Source organism: Penicillium roqueforti (assembly GCF_015533775.1).
Source record: "Penicillium roqueforti strain LCP96 04111 chromosome Unknown scaffold_23, whole genome shotgun sequence".
Classification (NCBI taxonomy): Eukaryota; Fungi; Ascomycota; class Eurotiomycetes; order Eurotiales; family Aspergillaceae; genus Penicillium; species Penicillium roqueforti.
Genome location: NW_024067587.1, coordinates 164,414 through 184,151, shown reverse-complemented (window position 1 = coordinate 184,151; position 19,738 = coordinate 164,414). Strand labels below are relative to the sequence as shown.

Here is a 19,738-nt window from a genome sequence, read left to right as displayed (position 1 = left end):
ATTTTTTTTTATTTTTATTTTTTTTTTTTTTTTTTTTTTTTTTTTTTTTAATATTTATATATATATAACTAAAAATAAACACCCCCCCCCCCCCCCCCCCCCCCCTTTTTATCCATGTAGATTATGCTAACCTTGATTATCTAGGCCGTCGCTGTCCGCAAGCACCTTGACCGTAACCGCAAGGACAAGGACTCCAAGTTCCGCCTGATTTTGATCGAGTCCCGCATCCACCGTCTGTCTCGTTACTACAAGACCGTCGGTGTCCTGCCCCCCACCTGGCGCTACGAGAGCGCCACTGCCTCCACCCTTGTCGCATAAGCGCATTTTGGGAGGATGAGTGGTTGACGGAGGAAACCCATCGGATCGTCGTGATAGTCATATCTGGAGGGTCTATCTTCTGCTAGGTACAACAAAAAAGATTACGATTATTTGATACCCTGTTCATGAATGCTCTAGACTCCTTTGATAATTGTAGGTTCGGCTAGTAGGTTAGATCTAGGTAATTTTGTTGCATAAGTGATCACTCGTCCGCCAACACAAGGTAGTTCAGTATAACATACTAGTATCTACTATTTGACCCATGTGGTTATACACATTGTATGACTCTAAGTAGACACATATCCAAGTGTATATATAGGTGTTCTCACAACTCACACTCAGCAGCTCTAACCTCCCTCGCTACAGCATTGCAAAGCTCAACTTTAACACCAGCTCCTAACAAGATATGGATCCAAAGGCGCTGAGTATCACTCAGCCGATCATTCTCCGACTTAACCTCAGCGAACATCACCGTCCTCGTCTCATGATTCCAGAGGAACAAGTCCGGGATTCCCCCACCGCGCTGCTGGTACTCCTGCGCCATAACCTTGCAGATAGTAGCAAGTGCCTCTCCCCGGAAACATTGCACGATCTCAACTAAGTCATCTAGATCAAAAGACCAGTCAAGCCCAACAGCGCAGGGCTGCGCCTCCGCCTCACGAGCATAGACCTCACGGACGATCCGCTCCGCATCCCCATTCGTGATCTCGACAAGTCGGTGATTGATCTCCGATGCACGAGACGGGTAGAAGACATCAGTGTGGAGATCGAGCGGACACGTCTGGAACGCAGTTTGGAAAACATTGGGCACGTATGTAAACAGGATATCGTAAAAGAGATAGCCGAACTGTGATCAAGATCAGATTAAAAGCTCAATCTTCCGGATATTCCAGACTCACCAGCGTTCGCACAATCCCCCCTTCGGAGTGATACCCCTTCCATCCATGATCGCGGTACCAACTCAGACACATATTCTCCACCCTGCACTCGCCGCCCTCCCTCTCATCAATCCAAACAGTTGCTTTCCCCTTTCGCGGAGCATCACCCGTATCAATACGGATACCCTCAATCGTGCGCTCAGCCGGCTTGCCTAGCATGACATGTCCGAAATCATGCTGCTCGCGCTTTACCACCCGTAGCGCCTTTTCCAGCTTCGTGATCCGCTTCTGTAGGTCGTAATGAAATATCAGATGGCACAGCGGGTCTTCTAGTCCGGCCTCGCACGTCCGCAGCGCAAGTCTCTTCCAATGCTTGCGCTGGAGTTCTTCGCTGCGCCCATCTGCAGGCGCAAGCGCCCACATGTAGTGTTCTTCCAGCAGTGCCTTGCGCTGGTACCAAGCGCCGCGCCGCGCCGCGTGGAAGAGACGTTGGGCGAGAAGTTCCTCTAGCAACTCGTGCTCGCGTCTATGCTCCTTGAACCGCCCGAGCGCGTGGAGACTCTTGTGGATGATTCTTGTGAGCACCCATGCTGGCGAGAACCGGCGTAGATAAGCGCCCTCGCCGCTTTCGTACATGTTGTCTTCTTTCTTTTGTTCTTGCTCGACGAGCTCTTTCCATCGGGGATAGGACTGGTAAGCAAGGTCGATGATTTGTTGGAGTGAGGCGGTCGTGACTGGGCCGTTGAATTCGAGGATGTTGTCGATGGCGAATTGGGTTTGTATCGCTGATTCGAATTCCAATAGCGTTTCTCTGGACGAGAAGATGGAGTTTGAGCGGCAGACAATATATTCGGGGAAATTTCTTTTGCTCATTTTGGCTAGGATAATTGTTGTGAGGGACTTTTCGGTCCATTCGGTGGAACGATAGAATACTAGGTGCACTCGCTCGAAGAGAGTGCGAGGCACTGGCGAGATCCTGATACATCCACCCGTGTAGTCCAATATCTTTTGGGTGAAATGGCTGTTTCTGTTATTTGCGTCTTGAAGTCCTTTTTGCGTCTGGCTCGTTTCGCAGAGAGCCGCCAGCAGCTCTTTCTTGCTCTTGCCCTGAACCTTGGCCTCCTTTGCAAAGGCCTTGAGTTCTTGCAGCAATAGAAGTGATGAAGCCTCTTCCAGCGTTGTGATCGCTTCTATGCCTTCTGCAAATCTGAACGTATCTCCGAGTTCTGAACCAGGCAGGCTGCGATCCCGCTGTAGGTCCTCAGCAACAGGGAGCAAGTCCGAGATATCGGAGCAGTAGTTCAACCGGTTGATACGGTGCCATGCAGACGTCTTGCGGAGGAACAGTCGAACATACCTAGTAAAGCATTAATCCCAACTATAGGTTATCACATTCTACAGGAAAACATACAGATACTGGGATTCGTAGGACAGCCCCCGCCACTGCGCAAAGATTTCCATTTCGGCCTCGTCAAAAAGATGCGATTCCTCATCCAGCACAGTTTCCAGTGCAAGGTTGAAGGCATCCACATAGATGGAGCTTTTGCCCTTCTGCCAGACGCCATCTCGTAGCCTCACATGTAATCCCGTCTTGGTGTCGTTCTGTAGGGCCTCGTACTCCTCGATTGCGTCCTTGTCGGTCTTGATCGCAGGAAGGGAAGTTTCGAGTTCTGTTTGGCTGCTAGGAACAATCCCTAAATCGTCCGCTGCGGGGGTCTCCCCCGCCGTGGCCGAAGGACTCGGACTCGGTGGTTTAATATCTGCGTCTGTACTAGAATACTCCGTTTCAACAGTTCGCCGACGTTTCGCGGGACGCTGCGTCTCCCAGAAGTTCAGCAAGGACATAATATCTCGTTTCCATGGATGCAATCAGTCCCAATGACTCGAGTCTCCAAGTATAAGCAGACACGAACGACGTGTCTCGCGAGCAGGTTTCGAACACGTGATCACGTGATCCACATAGCTCCATCAGATTGTTTGTCCTGTTTGCGTATGACATAGACACAAGAGGCACAGCCAAAAGCATAAGAAAGGTAACCAAACAAAGACGATCTGAAACGAGAGAAGAAAAAATGCCCTCTGAAATCATTCGAAAAGTCCCCAAGTGCAACCTCTAGATATAAAAATGGCCTTACCAGTAAGCAGCTCTCCCTCCTACAACGGATCGATACCTCCGAGCTCCACAGCTTCCGCTCCGCGAACACTCGCATTCCACTTCTTCCCAAAATATACACCTCCCAGGTACTCAATTAACCTGTGCAGCCTCCCACCCTCGCGATCTCAGATCCACCGGCTTCCTCGGCTCCTACAGTCACCACAGCTCAACCCCCATCCACAATGGGCGAAACAAACGGCACTGGCTCCAACACGCCGCTTGGCGATTTGGGCTATGTCTCTGCGGGTCAGATTCGCCCCGGTGGCGCGCCTGCTCGCGTCTATCTCAATGAGAAGGTCGTGCCGTATCTGCTTGATGGGATGAAGTCTGTTGCACGCGAACAGTGAGTGGAGTATTGTGCCTGGCTAGCTTTTTTATACTTGTCTACTAGATGGATTTACTGATCTCCTTATCTTTCGCTTTTCTGCACTAGGCCTGCCAATCCTCTCCGTGTGCTCGGCGAGTTCTTGCTTCAGAAGAGCAATGAGGTGGAGGGGGAGACTAAGAAGGAGTCGGAGTAGAGGGGAGAGGGGTTGGGATTTCTTTGGGCGTTTCATGGTGCTTGATCAGCTATTCTGATATTTTTTTTATTTGGTTTTGAAAGCTTGTGAGTGGACTTTAATGTACACTACGATGTTCACCACTTGATACCCCGGTCGATGTCTATATCTGTCCTGTTAGTAGGAAGGATCAATAGCAGAAAACAAGATAGAGAGGATGATATCTCGAAAAGCGAGGTGGTGATTATCTGGTATAATAGATTGAGGATCTACGTACCTATGAAAGTACGGGGTAGAGTATTATCAAATAGGCATTTTGCAAAAATAGAGCGTTTTGGCGCATGAATTCTACATCTTGCAGTCCTTTGATCTAACGCTAAGGAGGGCGAAGAACATCTAAAAACATATCTAGAAGGTATTATAATGTGATACCATCCCAAGTAGGTCAGACTACTGACTACTCAACTTCTGCGTCGTCGAAGACACAGACCACATGATTGTACTTCTAAAGGGATATATAGACACCGGGGTACAGCTTATGGGACCATCGAATCATGAGAGCCAAAATATGTATTCAAGTTTGGAAGCTTCATAGAGATTCCTAAATGGAGTAAGTACAAGGTTGTTCTATATCCCGACCAAATATTCGGGGAAGAACAAAATATTCGAAAATGAAAGCTTCGAATAAAGCCTAGATAGGTCAGCTTGCAAAACACATCTCACCTTTAATGGCATTCCAAATCGATTAATGCCTGGAGTTTAAAGGTTGAGACTACAAGCGCAAAGTCGACGGCTTTGAATTGGGCGAATGGTTGATCATTCAGTTGTTTAGAGAAGTCGAATACAATCGGGCCGTTACTGGAGATGGTGTATAGGTGAAGTTGTAGCTGTAGCTGTGTGACGAATTTGCTGACCCTGAGATAACCGAATTACAGCGATAATTTTCTGTCCCTTTGCCGCTAGAAGTTTTTTTCCCCGAAGTTGCGTCGCAAACAGACATGAAAGAGATACCTCATCAAGCGACCGAAGTGTGCATCGATGAAGTTGCCGAGTCGTGGCGCTCCGTGGTTTTTTCTTTTTTAAATCGTCGAGCCGAGAATTGACAAACAAAGACAGCGACGCCCCGTGGCCCGTCGCCCAAATCCAGCATTAAAACAATCCCATAAACAAAGAAAAGGGCGGAGGAAGTGGGCAAGTTGGTGAAACATGGGAACCAGGAACCAGGAGACATCAAAGGCCAGTCTCTGTTCTGGTTAGAAAATAAGGGGAGGCACTTTACCTGCCAGCGTACCGGTCCTCGCCGGCACCGCCGCCGCTGCCACCGCCACCGCCAGGAGCACCACCAGTGCTGCTGCGTGCCTGACCTTCGTAGGAACGTCCACCACCACCAGCGTAGGGGTCGCGAGCCTCACGGGGAGGGGCAGCAGCATCGAAGCTAGGAGGGTTGGCGTCACGATCGTAGTAGCCAGCGCCGCCGCCACCGCTGCCGCGAGATGCCTCAGCACCTCCGCGACGTTCATCGCGGCTGTAACGGTCATCACGGCCACCGCCGTAGCGGTCACCGCCACCACGGTATGCGTAGTCGTCGCGTGATTCACGGCGACCACCATACTCACGGCCACCACCACCGCCACCACCAGCGTAGTCACGGCGGCCATAGTCACGTCCGTAGTCACGGCCATAGTCACGGCGATCATTGTAAGAGTCGTAGCGACCGTAGCGGGAGTAGTCATCATCGCGACGACGCCAGCCGCCACCGGAGGGTCCACGGCGATCATCGTAGCGGTCACGGCGAGGACCACCTCCACGGCTACCACCACCAGGACCACCTGGGGGACCACCTGGGCCATCTAAAGAGGAAAAATGTAAGTCGACGTAAGGCGCAAGGGGACAGGACGATGTGACTTACCACGTTTGGGAGGACCAAAGTACTTTCCAGGGGTAGGGGTACGAGGGCGTGCACGTCGAGCCTTCTCGATGCTCAGGGTACGACCTTCAATAACTTCGCCCTGGAGACCCTCCTTGGCGGCATCAGCCTGCTCGGCGGTGACCATGTTCACGAAACCGAATCCACGCGACTCCTTGGTGTGGGGATCAAGCATGATAGAACAGTTATCGACATCACCGTACTTCTCAAACAGACGCGAAATATCAGACTCGGTCAGACGCGGGTGAATACCAGTAACAAAGAGGTTAGAGCCAGAGTTGATGGCACCTTCATCGTCTTCCTCGACAGGTTTGCGGGCCAGAGGAGCTCTGGGGTTTATTAGCTTCTAATTGATATACCGGACTAGACAAATACATACCTGTCATCAGAACGGCCATTGGGGGAGCGGCTGCGAGCACGGTCGCGGTCGGCTCGAGGCTCATCGCGAGGAGAGGCGCTGCGCTCGCGATCATATCGGGGCTCGTCTATTGAAAAAGGGTAAATATTTTCAAGCGCATGGAAACAATTCTAAAAGACATACCCGCGTAGCGGCTGGAATCGTTGTCGTAGTCCGCCATGATGAAAGGACTGAAGGTGTAGGTTGAAAGAAGGAAGGAAAAGAAGTTGGAAAGCTGATAAGAGCGGACGCTAAGCACCGGAAACTACACACCCGAGGAATCAGGCAGCGGTGCAAACTTGCGTGGATTTCAAGTGAATTGGATGAATTGGAGGGAATTGGGAGAATAAAACTAGAGGTTTCTTTTTCCTTTTCAAAATACGAGTTTATGCAGGGGGTTATCTTGACTATGACAAACAGCTATTATGCCAAGACCGAACAAATCGCCATATTAAAGCTTGATAGTACATACTCATACAACTAAGACTAACTCCTGAGATTCGACGCTAAAATCAAATTCGTGAACCCTATACCCATCATGTCCAGAAGTTAATCATCGTGAGCCTCGCAAACGTAGAGTCCGACGGGTATTTTGTTGTGAAGCAGCCGGGGTACTGGGGGTCTGGCCCTTCAGGTCTCCATCATCAACCAAGTCCTTCAACCCTTCGAGTTCATCTTCATCCAATTCACTGAGTTCTTCACTCATTCCACGCATGACATCCCGTCCAGTCCACCGTTCCTCGTGAACAGTCGTACCGACAGGGTCAAAGGGTTGCATGTACCATTGAATGCCACCCAAAGCCAAAGGGAGCTGCTGGTCTTGCTCGGTCAAAACAGGCGTTGGATGTCGACAGTAGGCGTTGACACTCTTTATGGGGTCTTCAGCAGGAGGTAGCTCTTCTGCCCCAGATGCTTCAGGGTGTTGTTCACCTGCAGTAGGCTGGGCTTCTGATGGAGCCTCGGTCGTAGGAAGCGTTTCCTCAACTCCTTCCATAGCATCAGGGTGACCAGACAGCTCAGTATCACCTTCCGGCTCAACAGAATCACCACTGCGTGACATCACACTGTGGTCAAGAATCATATCCAGCTCCTTCAATTCCTTCTCGAACGGTTTGCGGTTGAGTTCGCTCTCTTTCCTGATCGCATCCTCCAGGGAAGGCTGGATGACTTTGATTATCCGCTTTGCCAATTTCCTCTTCTCGCGTTGCTCCAGGCTGAGCTCCGGGGCGCGACCACTGATCTGCGCTTGGAGTTCCGCGGTATCGCCAGCGGGCTCCACGCCGATTTCTGAGGTGAATAGACTGGCCAAGTCAGAAGAGAAGGCAGCGACGGACGGATAGAATCGTTCGTTGAGCCTTTGTCGGATTGACATCAACCCTGGTGCAAACACACCCTTTCCATCGAGCCTAGAATGAAGTCAGTATGAGCGTTGACAAACTAGGACGAGTATATCTCACAGTTGAGCTTTCTCCAATATTGGCCACAGCAATGGGAATGTAGGGAAGTAGACAAGATCGACGATGTTACGAAGCATCTCTGCATCCTTCAACTTCTCCCTCTCCCGTTTCTTCACTTCGTCGCATAGCATTCTCAATCGATCAAGATCCTTGTAAAGTCGCTCACCAAACTCAATGCGACGCTCTAGACGTCTGTGTCCGGGTACACCCATTGCTACATAGTCTCTTCGTGTCATTTCCATAGATGAGAAGGTCTCCAGCTGCAACTGGAGTCGCTTGAGCAATGCTGCTCCACGCCTCGCCTCTCGTTTCAATGTCCAATACTTGGATGCATCTTCAGCATATTGCTTCCTTTGGCGGACTGTAAATCGCCCGAGAGAAGCAATCACTGAGTTTAACACAACCTGGGGGATAACTGGCGCACCGGAAGGCAGCTTCCAGATTGTTCTGGGAACACGTTTCCGTTTATTTCCACCGACTGTTAACGTAAGGCGAGGAGTGAGGGTGCGATCTTCTTCTGCTCCATCATTGGGGTGCGCAGGGCCCATCGAGAGAGCTGCAGCTTGGCTGTCTCCCCAGCGTCTACCTTGCATAGTATTGCGATAGTATTCGATAGCATCGGCAGTTGCAGCATCAGTACCATGCTCCAATCGCCAGTCAGAAGGAACGTGCTTGTCGCAGAAAGCCTTGAGAAGGTGCGAGTCCATAAGACCATGGCCAATCTTCATCTTTAGATAAAGTTGAGCTCTGCGTGCACATGAGACATGGAAAGCAACAAAGCAGTTTTTGTTGCTGCACTGAATGGATGCACCCATCCGCTGTTTGCAGATGTAGCAATTCAACTTCCAGCGGCTGCGTGGAACCTTTTCGACATCGGTCACCGGCTCCATAAGAGATGGATTACCAATAGAAACTTCAGGAATCCAGAAAGAGCAGAGTAAATGAGCCCATTTAGAGGAGGTTGTTTGTTTGAATGCGCCCTCAGTGTTTGGGCAGAAGATACAATTGGTGGATCCTCTTCCCAGCAACTGGCACTTGCGGCAGAGCCACTGACCTTCTGGAATGAAAGGAACACCATAACACTCTTGATGCACTGCAAGGTCGCAGCCATCGCAGAAAACAATTGCATTCGAGTTTTCACAATCGCCATCATCACAGATAGCACACTTGCTGTCTTGTTCTTCGCCCGGTCCCGCTGTTTCGCCATTGACTGCAGCTGCCGAGCTAGAGCGAAGACGTCCGGTCTGCGGGGGTTTGGGATTCGGCTTGGGGATGCGCTTCTCAAGGGCATGCCATTCCCTCTCAATTTTGGTCATGGTAATCTCAAACACAGCGGGCTTGATGGGCTCGAGCTGATCTTCACGGCGCTTGGCATTGTATTCCTCCAACCATTTTTCATCCTGTTCATCCATGTCATATTCCACACGTCCAATGGTAGTGTTAACGTCTCCATCTGTCATGGCAGGTTGAATCACATCAAGGTCATCTTCTTGGGTGCCTTCGGTCATCCGAATAAATCGCCGGTCATGGCGCAGAAAGAGATCACTCTCCTGGTATCCCACGTTTGCCATGGTCCGATCGACATAGTTTTGATGACCGACGCCCTTCTTCTCATAGAATGTGAAAGGGTCACGCAGTCTGAACGACGGTTTGGGGAGTGTGAGTTTCTCCCGGGGGTTTGGGCCCGGAGGCGGTATGATTTTTTGTCCTTGCTGGGCAAGAAGGGCATTAAGGATAGCCTCGGGGCGACGAGGTGGACGGCCAGGCCTGCGTTTGATTGGGATTGGAGAGGCCATTTCGCCTGATATGATGACTGGTGATCCTGAAAGGTCCGAGATTGTCGCACCAGCCAGTGACTCCAGGCTTAAGATAGGACCTGAGGTATCTGGAGCATCAACCTCTTCAGACGTGAAGACAGCAATTTTGCCATCAATGTCCAAGTCGGGATGAAACTCTTCCCACCCGCGTTCTTCGCGTGGCTTGTACCCATCGCCTTGTTGGAGAGCAAGAGCGGCGGCCGTTGAAGAGGTGAACCGACCACGGGCTTGGTTCTTGTCGCGCCTTGGACGCGACATAGAGGGCGGTGTTGTTGGTATGATGGGAGGTGGCGGTGGAGGGGCTAGAAATGGTTGCTCCATCTCATGTGGTGGACGGCTTCGAGCACTTGCGGAGTGGCGGCGGGGAGTAGTTCTCTTAGAAGTTTCTGGGGCAGTGGCGGCGACGACTGCTGCTTCAGCGTCGAAATCGATGAATCTTCCTCCTCCTCCAGGGCCACCTGGAACGTACTTTCGCTTCTTTGAAGGAGGGCCGTCAGGGGAATCGACGGAGCGGCTGTTGGATGATTTGAGGGAAGACCTAGGTTTACTGCGTGATGATCGACCTGAGATTGAATGTCTGGCCGTCGGTGCCATAATTCAAGAACAAGCTTTCGGGTGTGTATGTGCTCGTTGGGGATGAGGATTGTTAATCGGACGGCGTCAGGTCGCGTTCAGGGCCTGACTCAGGCAGGGCCTCGGGAAATATCAAAGTCGCAAGTATCAAGTCATGCGACAGGAAACTAGAAAAAGAAATAGACACAATGGACGTAAAGGACGCCAGAGCCCGTGGAACCTGCAAGGCGCGATGAGGTGTTTGGTTATCTAGTCAAGGCGGAGACGCCTGAGCTGTCTGGGCCTTTTGGCCTGAGGCGCCAATCTGGACTTGAAGCACCTCCGCAGGTTGACATGGGACATGACATCCACAGCTATCCTTTGCGACCTATCTGCGATTTTACTCATTCGATCGAGCCTTGATTTTTTTTTCTTTCACATAGATTTACAACATGAGCGGTTCTAGCGACACCAGGTACGCGTTATCTACCTCAAAACACCGCGCAGTTCAGCTTCGCTAACTGTTATTGCCCTCCTCAGATGGCGGGGCGGACCCAGTCGCCAGGGATCGCAGCGCAACTCGAACAACCGTGATAAAACAGGAGGACAGGGAAGCGCACGGGATAACAATGCTACCTGGGGCGCATCCAACCCTCCGCAGGAACAGCATGTTCCTGTACGGGGCTTCAACACCGCAGAGGTCAAGAACGTCCTGAAGGGTATGTATATGCATCTAATCTCCAAGTACAAGGGCTAACCAAGCTTTCGCGATATAGCAGGACCTCATGGTACGCCTTATCGCTGCCTCCATATATACTCAAGCCTAACCTATGCGCCATCGATACAGAAACCAAGTCGGCGGTGCCCTACAAATCTCATTCTAAAGACGGCCCTACCCAACGATCTACTGCCTGGGGTGCCAAGGGTACAGTCTCTCTTTGATCGCAGCATACCCTTGAGCGAAGAATAACCATATCTACAGCACAAAACATGGCGAACGGCAGAGACTTCTTCCTGGAGCTTCGGAAACAGATTACTTCGCTGCAGCGAAGCGGTCCCCCTGTCGGCGGCTGATCACGACGTTTACGACTTCATTATCTCAAAGTACTTGCATTGCACAGTCGGTCGGTCGCGAGTTTGGTTCGTTTTCATGGGTTGCTACGGCGCATCTTCGATACCCTACTGTGGAGGATGCATGGGTGATGAGTGGACTCGGAAGTTACATGGCATCGGCGTCTCCGATGGTTCTGGGTCTTACATGTCCATAATGCACTATGACTCCTGTTTTTCAAATTTATTCATTACAATTCATGCGCTGCATCGAAGTTTATGGCGATGCATTATTTTACACACGCTATTATACAGAGAGGGCATGTCACTAATATACAAGCAGGTAGCCATTCAGCTACAATTTTCACAATTTGATCCACCCCCCTGGGCCAAGGATACCTCCATCATCAGCCTGCGAGTCGAGGGTCCATGTCCGCAGAGGACGACAGCTGAGGTCGGATCGGAAGCCAGCTTCGAACATCTCAATGCCCGCCCACCCAATCATGGCCGCATTGTCGGTACACAAATATGGAGGCGGAGCAACAATCTTGATATGGCCAAAACCGCGCACTTCCAAAAATGAAGTAAGCACTTTCATGAGGAACTGGTTAGCGGCAACACCACCACTGACAACGAGGGTGTTGATGTCATTCTTGCCATTATTGTGCGGCCGCAGAGTCTCCAGAGCGATGACAGTGCGCGAGGCAAGGTGCTCGAAACAGACGCGCATGGTTTCCCGGCCTAGATCGACACGCTCTGCATTCGATATCTTAATATTCGTACCGTTACTTTGAATGATCCTGCCGACCGTGCTCGAAATCGAAGCAAAGCTGAACTGCATATGCCGCGTATTCGCAAATGGAGTCGTAAGATACCAGCCCCAATCGCTTATGCGCTTGGCTATTTCTTCACCCCGAGTCTCTGGCGGCGAGTAATCCGCAAAATCGGCCTTGCCGTTAGGGAAGACGAATTGCTCTACATTCTTGCCGTACATGGTACTTTTAGCTTCTTGAAGCAAAGAATCAGGTAGAATATCTCGTGCAGATTTATCCAGTGCCTCTCCAATAGCGATATCGTCGCTGTTAGCGAGAATCCTATGTTCTGTGAGGCCTTCCGAATGAACCAGAGTCGTATGGCCGCCAGAGGCGAGAATAGACAAGAAAGGGAATTCGGGCGGTGTGGATGGGTCGGCCTTGAGTTCATTTCCCAGGCATGAAACGAGTCGGGGTGTCAAAAGATGTGCCTGCATGTGGTGCACTCCGACCATGGGGATCTGCCATGCAACCGACAGCGCTTTTCCAGTGTCGAGGCCAACGGACAGGTTAGACCGCATTCCGGGGCCTCTTGTAGCGGATATGAAATCGGGGAGGCGGCGACAAGTCCCATCTGCCAATTTAAGTCCATCGCCAGTTTTTGACCCCGGTAGGTAATTAAGGGCTTTCTGTAGAAGCTTTGCGAGGTTGGCTTGGTGGGATTCGAGAGCGATGATAGGGTGAATTCCGCGATGCGCGCGTGTGTCGGCCATTACATTTTCGAGGAAATGAATTTTGGCCGTGCTCCCGGAGTCTTTCTTTGTTTTCTCAACGATAGCTACTGATGTATCGTCACTGTTGTTGGCAACCAATAATTAGTTGAGTGACCTTCTTTTTCGGGTGTTCATCTCCGCTTACCATGACGTTTCAATTGCCAACGTGAGCAAGCCACGGCGGGAGGCTAAACATCTCCCTGCATTTAGCGCCGACCTGCGAAAACTCGCAGCAGGGCTCACTGAGAATAACATTGGTAAAATGCTTGACGTACGATCGGTGGCAGGGGCGAAAAAGATCGGAGGCGCACGGGCCGGAGAAGCCCTTGAATGGAGCCCTAAACAGGTACCAAAATAGCCATCTATAGTGATCGAGCTACGGAGTACGTCCCAAAGAATCCTACATACAACAACCCAACAGGGATTGGTTGGGCGGAAGCTAAGGCCGGTATCTTGCTATTGGAATCGCGCATATATGGCTGAGGATAGTTACTATTGTATTTGCACTAACGAACGACTAGGTTAAACATTTATACTCAAAAATCAAAATCATTAATCCAGATCCCATCATAACGTCATAAATATATTGTTTCTCCAAGGCACTGATACATCGAGTTCCCTTCAGAATGTGCGGCGCGCACCAAACCCCAGTCAGCCCAGATGAATGATACTGACGAGTTCTGGGCCAGCAAAAAGCGCGAGGCGGCATAGTCATCCACAGAACCATCTTGCGAAGGCTGGACGGATACGTTAATGCGCCCTTCTGTCGTTTCAATTCGCAGTTTGAGGACGTCGATTGTCAGGAGCGCTAGGTGCTCCGTAAATTGATCCAACAAAAGAACCGGGGTGTAGGGCGTAGCATCATTGCAAGATGTAGACCCCGAATCATTCAGAAGCACCTGGTCGCTCCCATTACTCCAGCCGTGAAAGGTCATTAATGATAAAAATCTCGAACATGATCTCACTGCCGGACCGTCCATCGCCGCTCTTCTCGTGACATCTTCATGTGCTTGCCGTAATACTCGTCTGGATTCTCAATAGGCGTTACGCAGTGAACAGTCGGTGTCCCTTTGAATTGTATACGCTTGTCAACAGTGCCAGCGCGAGAGGACGACTGCTTCTTGAGGATGCTCTTTGATGAACAAGAGTTTGTGTATGCATAATTCGGAACCTGCAGTGAGGAAAACCTCTTGCTCGTCGGGCTCGCCGCGGAGATTGGCGAGACAGGCGTGCGAGGGAGAGCACTTGGTGACTTGAGTGATAGCGATGGCCGAGGAACATTCTGCGCAGCAGAGATGCTCAAGGATAGCTTTGGCTTGACGACACGGGCAGTGTACATTGTGACGGATGAAGAAGTTTAGTACAACAGTGCAGTTGGTGTTATTGCGATTTGGTTTTCACGGGGAAACTTTGCTCAACAAAGATATCCGAGTAGGCAAGGAGAGGAACAAATTATTGACGTAGATGTATAAGGAGCTGAAGAACTTGGGCCAGCCAAGGCGAAGAGACAAAAATAGAAAAATAAGAAAATAAGAAAATCTCAAACGATACGGAGTATGCAAAACAGTCTCCTGGGGGGGAAAGAGGGCGGCTATATACACTTGAGGGGGAGAGGGGAACCAACGAGGACTGCCAACCACCTTCTTCTGCCTAAGCGCCTACTCTATGCACGACGGTGCATATATCACAATCACTATCACTATCACGCCCGAGTTTCTAAACTTAGACAAGCCTTCATTCCATGCAGCCAATTAAATTCCCCACGGGGTGCAACTCCCGTCTAATGTGATGTGATGGACGGGCTGTCCAACATGCCCTGCAGCCAACTGCACATGGTCTTCCACCCTGGTCTTCTTCCCTGGTCGTCCTGTCCATTTGATTCGAAACTCTCGACCGATGATCACTCAATAGGTGAGGGATATCGCACTTACATAAAGTGGATTCCTGCATTATTCGGTGATATCCCCGCATTATCACAGTGGCTGGCAGTCAGCAGCGAAAGATGATTGGTTTGAATCTTGGCAGGATTGTTGTGACCTGCTATAATTAGATATCACATGGGTTTGATGCCGCTATCAACTATTTTTACTCGAGATTGAGCAATGAATGATGTCCATCAATCCTTCGATATAGTAGGCGCAGTTGTAACATATTGGTCACATTTCGTCTTCTGGGGAGCCAATTGACCTCTAGTCCTGACAAGATAATGCTCATCTATGTTACATTTCTCTTGCGTGATCGTCCTAGTGACTCGATTTCTTTATTTTCAAATATAGCACGTATCTGTACGGAGTACGATGCAATGGTTGAATATGTTTTATTAATAGTGCATCTACAACCAACGAAGAGTGGTTGACATGTATACATATGGAGTACGTACTATACTTACTCGGAAAACGCCAGGGGAGGAAGAGATTGGTTATGACATGAGCGACTAGCTATCCAACGTGGGCGTATGACTTGACCTGATACCAGGTGGTTAGAATGCAGGACAAGCACATGGGACAAACATATATAGAAAACACGTAAAGCTTGGAATAAATCACTCACTCGAGCTCCTATAAGTTTAGGAAATAGCATCCTACGGGGGGCTCAGTGTTCGGACATAGCTTGTTATGAGGATGAAGCTCTTGTTTGTTCAGATCAGTTAGGATATTGAGCTGTGATGGGTTGGGATAAATGCATCTTGGGAGGAGATGGGCTTGTAGAGATATTGTAGATCACTATTTGAGTTCATGGTTACTATGAATAACTAAACTCGAACAAAAATTGACAATGTCTTTGTTTTCCAAGGTGTACTCCGTAGAAGTCTTATAAAGAACTCGGAGAAGAAGTGGAGCGTATGAGCGACGACAATGCTACTGTATATGTACTAGATACGGAGCATGATTTACAGGGGTATCTTATTGATCCACCTTTGATAAACAAAAGAGTCCGCCATTTCTCGAAGATGTTAACCTCGGGACATCCATAAAATGAGTTTAATATGGCCAGCTGGGACTTGGAGGTTCTATATTATAACAGCCTCGGTAGCACTGCCAGATGTAAGGGCACTCGCTAGGATAACTTGTATTCCTCGCTATCTTAGATATAGTAACCCGCTTTCGAATTGATTGTTTGTCTCCTCTATACCGCGGATCTGCAATCTTGTATGGAGACATCGTCTAGAATCCCTCCGGGACTGCCGGCAAACCTTTAGCTGTCAATCGTTTCTGGAGCTCCAAAGGCTTAAGCTCAAGAAAAGGACCCTCAAGACCGGGAGTCGCGGGTGTTATAGCTACACCGCTACACCCCACTACTGCAATGTATGTGCTGATGATCCTGATTTATATATAGAATAACCGCTGTCAGTGAGTCCAACCCTTGCAATTGAGTTTGGTGAAAGCCGGAGATGTTTAGCATGAACTATAGCAATAGCTAGAAAGCATGCCAGAAAGCATGCATTATCTGATCGATTGCGGAGAAACAGGGGATAACGGTAGTCACATCAACACCCGGACTCGGCTCAACTCCGGCAGGCTTGGGAGGAGAGGGGAAAAGACGAGATGAGCCAATCCAAGTGGAATTCTCCAAATTCCTTCCCCACCGCACTCCGCACCGAACTCGGAGACTTTCCTTTTCGTCTTTTCGTCTTTTTGTCTTTTCGCCTTTTCGTCCACAGACTCACCGGTTCCGAATGGGCCATGTGACAGGATCCGGTTTCTTCCTCATCTGATCCTTCTCTTTGAAAGTCGGCTGCACGTCTCGGGTAGTGTGGTCTAGATCCCGTGTATATACCGTGGCTCATGGCGAGAAACCAAAGGGTTCGCGAACCAGAAGTACTAGTTGAGGCTAATTCAGGGACACATTTCTATACATAACATATACTATGTAGATATCGAGATATCCATAATGTGGAGATCGGTCCAAGGCGAGACTCTCCGATCCGGGTAAATAACACGCCATAATGAGAAACCCCAAGGGATCGAAAAAAATCAAAAAAAAAAAAAAAAAAACCACGTGGCCACGACAACGAAAAGGTATTGTTATTAGAGAATTAAAATATCAAATCTATCTAGATTACGAATAGTCACTCAAATATTATAAGAAACAATAAGGAAACTTTGCAGAGTGGGCTCCTTATATTAAAGTATCATAACTTTTTCTATTGACTCAGTCCTCCCTCTTCTCCACATCCCTCGCTCCCTTCCTTCCCCCAGTTTTTCTCTTTGTGCGGCCGATTTTTTTTTTGTTTAGAACTCAAAATCAACTTGGATATACACAATGGCCAGCGTAACAGAAGCTGTGAAGGAATCGTTCCTGGGCCACACCGAGGGGCCTCATCTGTCCTTCCAGGCGCGCTCAAACTTCCTCCGCCATGCGCAAAAGGACGAGAATGGTGACCTCTTCATGGATGAGGAGAACTTCATCGATGCCGTGGCACCGAAGCAGGAAGACTATGTAAGTATCACCACGGACTGCAGAGGTACCAAAATCTTCGCAATTGCTCATCTGGTTTCCTACCGCGGCAGCACAAGATTAAGCGCGAACAATATGGCATCCTTTTCAGCGTCGCAGACCGACGGAGAGCCGGCAGGCTGAACATTACCGACTGGGCCTCCTTCGAAAACCTCCTCGCGAAGCCCGACGCCGAGTACGAGATCGCCTTTCGTCTCTTCGACTTCGATGGATCCGGCACTGTCAACTTCGACACGGTGCAGGGACTGTACAACCTGAACAAGAGTCCGGACAGCATTCCCTTCAACTGGAGCTCGGAGTGGGCATCGCTGTACGGAGGCCGCTCAAAGTCTCGCCATGACATGACCTACCCCCAATTCGCCCAGATGCTGCGCGGTCTGCAGGGTGAGCGCATCCGCCAAGCTTTCCACATCTTCGACAAGGATGGGGATGGCTTTATCCAGCCCGAGGAATTCCAGCGTATCATCCTCGAGACCTCAAAACACAAACTCTCCGACTACGTCCTGGAGAACCTCCCCACCCTGTGCAATATCTCGACGAGCAACCGCATCTCTTACGCCAATGTCCGTGCTTTCCAGAATGTCATGCGCGAGATGGATATCATTGATTTGGTTGTCCGCGAAGCAATAGAGAAGAGCTCCGATGGCAAGATCACCCGTACCGACTTCCTGGACGAGGCCGCTCGCGTGACCCGTTTCTCGCAGTTCACACCCATGGAGGCCGATATTCTGTTCCACTTCGCTGGCCTGGATGCGCCTTCGGGACGTCTCTCGCAGCGAGACTTTGCCAAGGTCATCGATGCTTCATGGCGTATCCCCGTGATCGCTGTAAGCCATGCCATGACTACCGGAGAGGAAGTTGTCGAGAAGACCAAGAGTCTGCTGCACAACGTTCTTGAGTCGGCTCACCACTTTGCTTTGGGCAGTATCGCTGGTGCTTTTGGTGCTTTCATGGTCTACCCCATTGATTTGGTCAAGACCCGCCTGCAGAACCAGCGTTCGTCTCGCCCCGGCGAGAGACTGTACAACAACTCCATCGATTGCGCTAGGAAGGTTATCCGCAACGAGGGTTTCACTGGCTTGTACTCCGGTGTCATTCCTCAGTTGATCGGTGTGGCGCCTGAAAAGGCTATCAAGCTGACCGTGAACGATCTCGTTCGTGGCCACTTCACAGACAAGGAAACCAACCGGATCAAGTACCCTCACGAGCTTCTGGCTGGTGGAACTGCGGGTGCTTGTCAAGTCGTCTTCACAAACCCCCTTGAGATTGTGAAGATCCGTCTGCAGGTCCAGGGTGAAATCGCAAAGAACGTCGAGGGTACCCCTCGCCGCTCGGCTCTCTGGATTGTCAAGAACCTCGGTTTGGTAGGCCTGTACAAGGGAGCTACCGCCTGTCTTCTCCGCGATGTGCCCTTCTCGGCCATCTACTTCCCCACATACGCACACTTGAAGTCCGACTTCTTCGGCGAAACCGCTACAAAGAAGCTGGGCGTTGTCCAGCTCCTCACCGCTGGTGCCATCGCCGGTATGCCCGCCGCCTACCTCACCACCCCATGCGACGTCATCAAGACCCGTCTGCAGGTCGAAGCCCGTAAGGGTGAAACCAAGTACCACGGTCTGCGCCACTGCGCTGCTACCGTCTGGAAAGAAGAGGGTCTGGCTGCCTTCTTCAAGGGTGGACCCGCCCGTATCATGCGTTCTTCGCCCCAGTTCGGTTTCACCCTCGCCGCTTACGAGGTCCTGCAGAAAACCTTCCCCATGCCCGGTGAGGGCGAAGCCATTACCCCGACTGGCTTCGTCGAGCCTAGTGTCGGTGGGCAGGGTGCTACCGCGCCCCTGCCTTACCTCCGATCAAGGAACGCGCTCAAGATCATCCTTGACCTGGATGAGAACTTTGGCCGTGTGAAGATCCCACGGCCTGAGAACTGGCCCAACTTCATGCGGAGCTCGAAGTAGACAGGCTTGCTGTATCTAGTGAACCTGCGATTTCTAGTCTTTGTTTCTTCATTTTTGTTACTAGCGATATGTTTCCCATTTCTCATTTGGTCAAGGCCTACCTTTCCCTCGATTTAGCATGAGATCTTTCTCACATTTCTTTTGGATTATTTTCCTCTCCGCCCTCTTCATGGTTCAATTGGGCTTGATTTGGGACGTGCATCCACGCCCCCCTTTGCATCATATTGTCTTCTCTTTCTTGTCGGAGAACACCTGTGTTTGCATTGTACCAATAGTAGATAGATTTGGAAAGAAGGTGTGTGGGTTGTATTAGAGGCCCTGGTTGTGGTGGTTCTATCAATCTAGATCTGGTCCGAGTTGTTATTCTCCGGTTTGATGTGGATGGAAGCGTAGATATATATATGGCCGGATGTGGTTCGTGGTTGATATAAGTTATGCCTAGAGAGCAGATAGATCCTGTCTAGAGCAACGGAATATTTGGCTGCATTTGTATTGCAGTATTTAAATTTTATTGATTTGGAGTTATCTATCTGGAAAATATGTACATGAAGCATGATTTGCAAGTTCGCAAACGGGTATCGGAATCTACTCTCAAGGAAAGATTCCCTGTACAGATGATGTTACATTTATATCCTCGAGGATATATCGGTCATGGACTGGGGCCATGTGTGGGAAATGCCAAACCCAATTGTCGTGGATAGAGGGGAATCCTATCGTGATCTAGAAGATCAATTCGACATCTTAAGCCG

General features: G+C 50.1%; 8 protein-coding genes across 8 annotated transcripts in view; 4 read left to right on the top strand and 4 right to left on the bottom strand.

The window, feature by feature from the left end:
• LCP9604111_7440 (40S ribosomal protein uS15) overlaps positions 1-318 on the top strand; it is a gene marked incomplete at both ends in the record, with an annotated part of 1,015 nt that extends 697 nt beyond the window's left edge. Inside the window, one exon of the mRNA XM_039075473.1 lies at positions 145-318. Coding sequence (XP_038926557.1) covers positions 145-318 — 174 coding nt within the window. The remainder of the gene's footprint in view (positions 1-144) is intronic.
• Positions 319-643: 325 nt separating this feature from the next.
• LCP9604111_7439 (fanconi-associated nuclease 1) lies at positions 644-3,041 on the bottom strand (the record flags this gene model as incomplete). The annotated part of the gene is made up of 3 exons (XM_039075471.1): positions 644-1,165; positions 1,218-2,553; positions 2,608-3,041. The coding sequence occupies 3 exons, from the start codon at positions 3,039-3,041 to the stop codon at positions 644-646; spliced, it is 2,292 nt and encodes a 763-aa protein (XP_038926556.1).
• Positions 3,042-3,321: 280 nt separating this feature from the next.
• On the top strand, positions 3,322-3,872 carry LCP9604111_7438 (DPY30/SDC1 family protein; the record flags this gene model as incomplete). The annotated part of the gene is made up of 3 exons (XM_039075470.1): positions 3,322-3,333; positions 3,459-3,694; positions 3,785-3,872. 3 exons carry the CDS (start codon positions 3,322-3,324, stop codon positions 3,870-3,872), a joined length of 336 nt encoding a protein of 111 aa, XP_038926555.1.
• A 1,254-nt stretch (positions 3,873-5,126) lies between these two features.
• On the bottom strand, positions 5,127-6,356 carry LCP9604111_7437 (RNA recognition motif domain-containing protein; the record flags this gene model as incomplete). The annotated part of the gene is made up of 4 exons (XM_039075469.1): positions 5,127-5,701; positions 5,761-6,107; positions 6,158-6,263; positions 6,320-6,356. The coding sequence occupies 4 exons, from the start codon at positions 6,354-6,356 to the stop codon at positions 5,127-5,129; spliced, it is 1,065 nt and encodes a 354-aa protein (XP_038926554.1).
• A 372-nt stretch (positions 6,357-6,728) lies between these two features.
• Positions 6,729-10,043, bottom strand: LCP9604111_7436 (putative PHD finger domain protein; the record flags this gene model as incomplete). Its single annotated transcript, XM_039075468.1, has 2 exons — positions 6,729-7,581; positions 7,633-10,043. 2 exons carry the CDS (start codon positions 10,041-10,043, stop codon positions 6,729-6,731), a joined length of 3,264 nt encoding a protein of 1,087 aa, XP_038926553.1.
• Positions 10,044-10,453: 410 nt separating this feature from the next.
• On the top strand, positions 10,454-11,075 carry LCP9604111_7435 (uncharacterized protein; the record flags this gene model as incomplete). Its single annotated transcript, XM_039075467.1, has 5 exons — positions 10,454-10,476; positions 10,542-10,720; positions 10,778-10,789; positions 10,849-10,926; positions 10,984-11,075. 5 exons carry the CDS (start codon positions 10,454-10,456, stop codon positions 11,073-11,075), a joined length of 384 nt encoding a protein of 127 aa, XP_038926552.1.
• A 340-nt stretch (positions 11,076-11,415) lies between these two features.
• LCP9604111_7434 (N(6)-L-threonylcarbamoyladenine synthase family protein) lies at positions 11,416-13,915 on the bottom strand (the record flags this gene model as incomplete). The annotated part of the gene is made up of 6 exons (XM_039075466.1): positions 11,416-12,658; positions 12,722-12,793; positions 12,852-12,914; positions 12,985-13,082; positions 13,218-13,491; positions 13,542-13,915. 6 exons carry the CDS (start codon positions 13,913-13,915, stop codon positions 11,416-11,418), a joined length of 2,124 nt encoding a protein of 707 aa, XP_038926551.1.
• A 2,924-nt stretch (positions 13,916-16,839) lies between these two features.
• LCP9604111_7433 (citrin) lies at positions 16,840-18,989 on the top strand (the record flags this gene model as incomplete). Its single annotated transcript, XM_039075465.1, has 2 exons — positions 16,840-17,016; positions 17,088-18,989. The coding sequence occupies 2 exons, from the start codon at positions 16,840-16,842 to the stop codon at positions 18,987-18,989; spliced, it is 2,079 nt and encodes a 692-aa protein (XP_038926550.1).
• Positions 18,990-19,738: the final 749 nt, after the last annotated feature.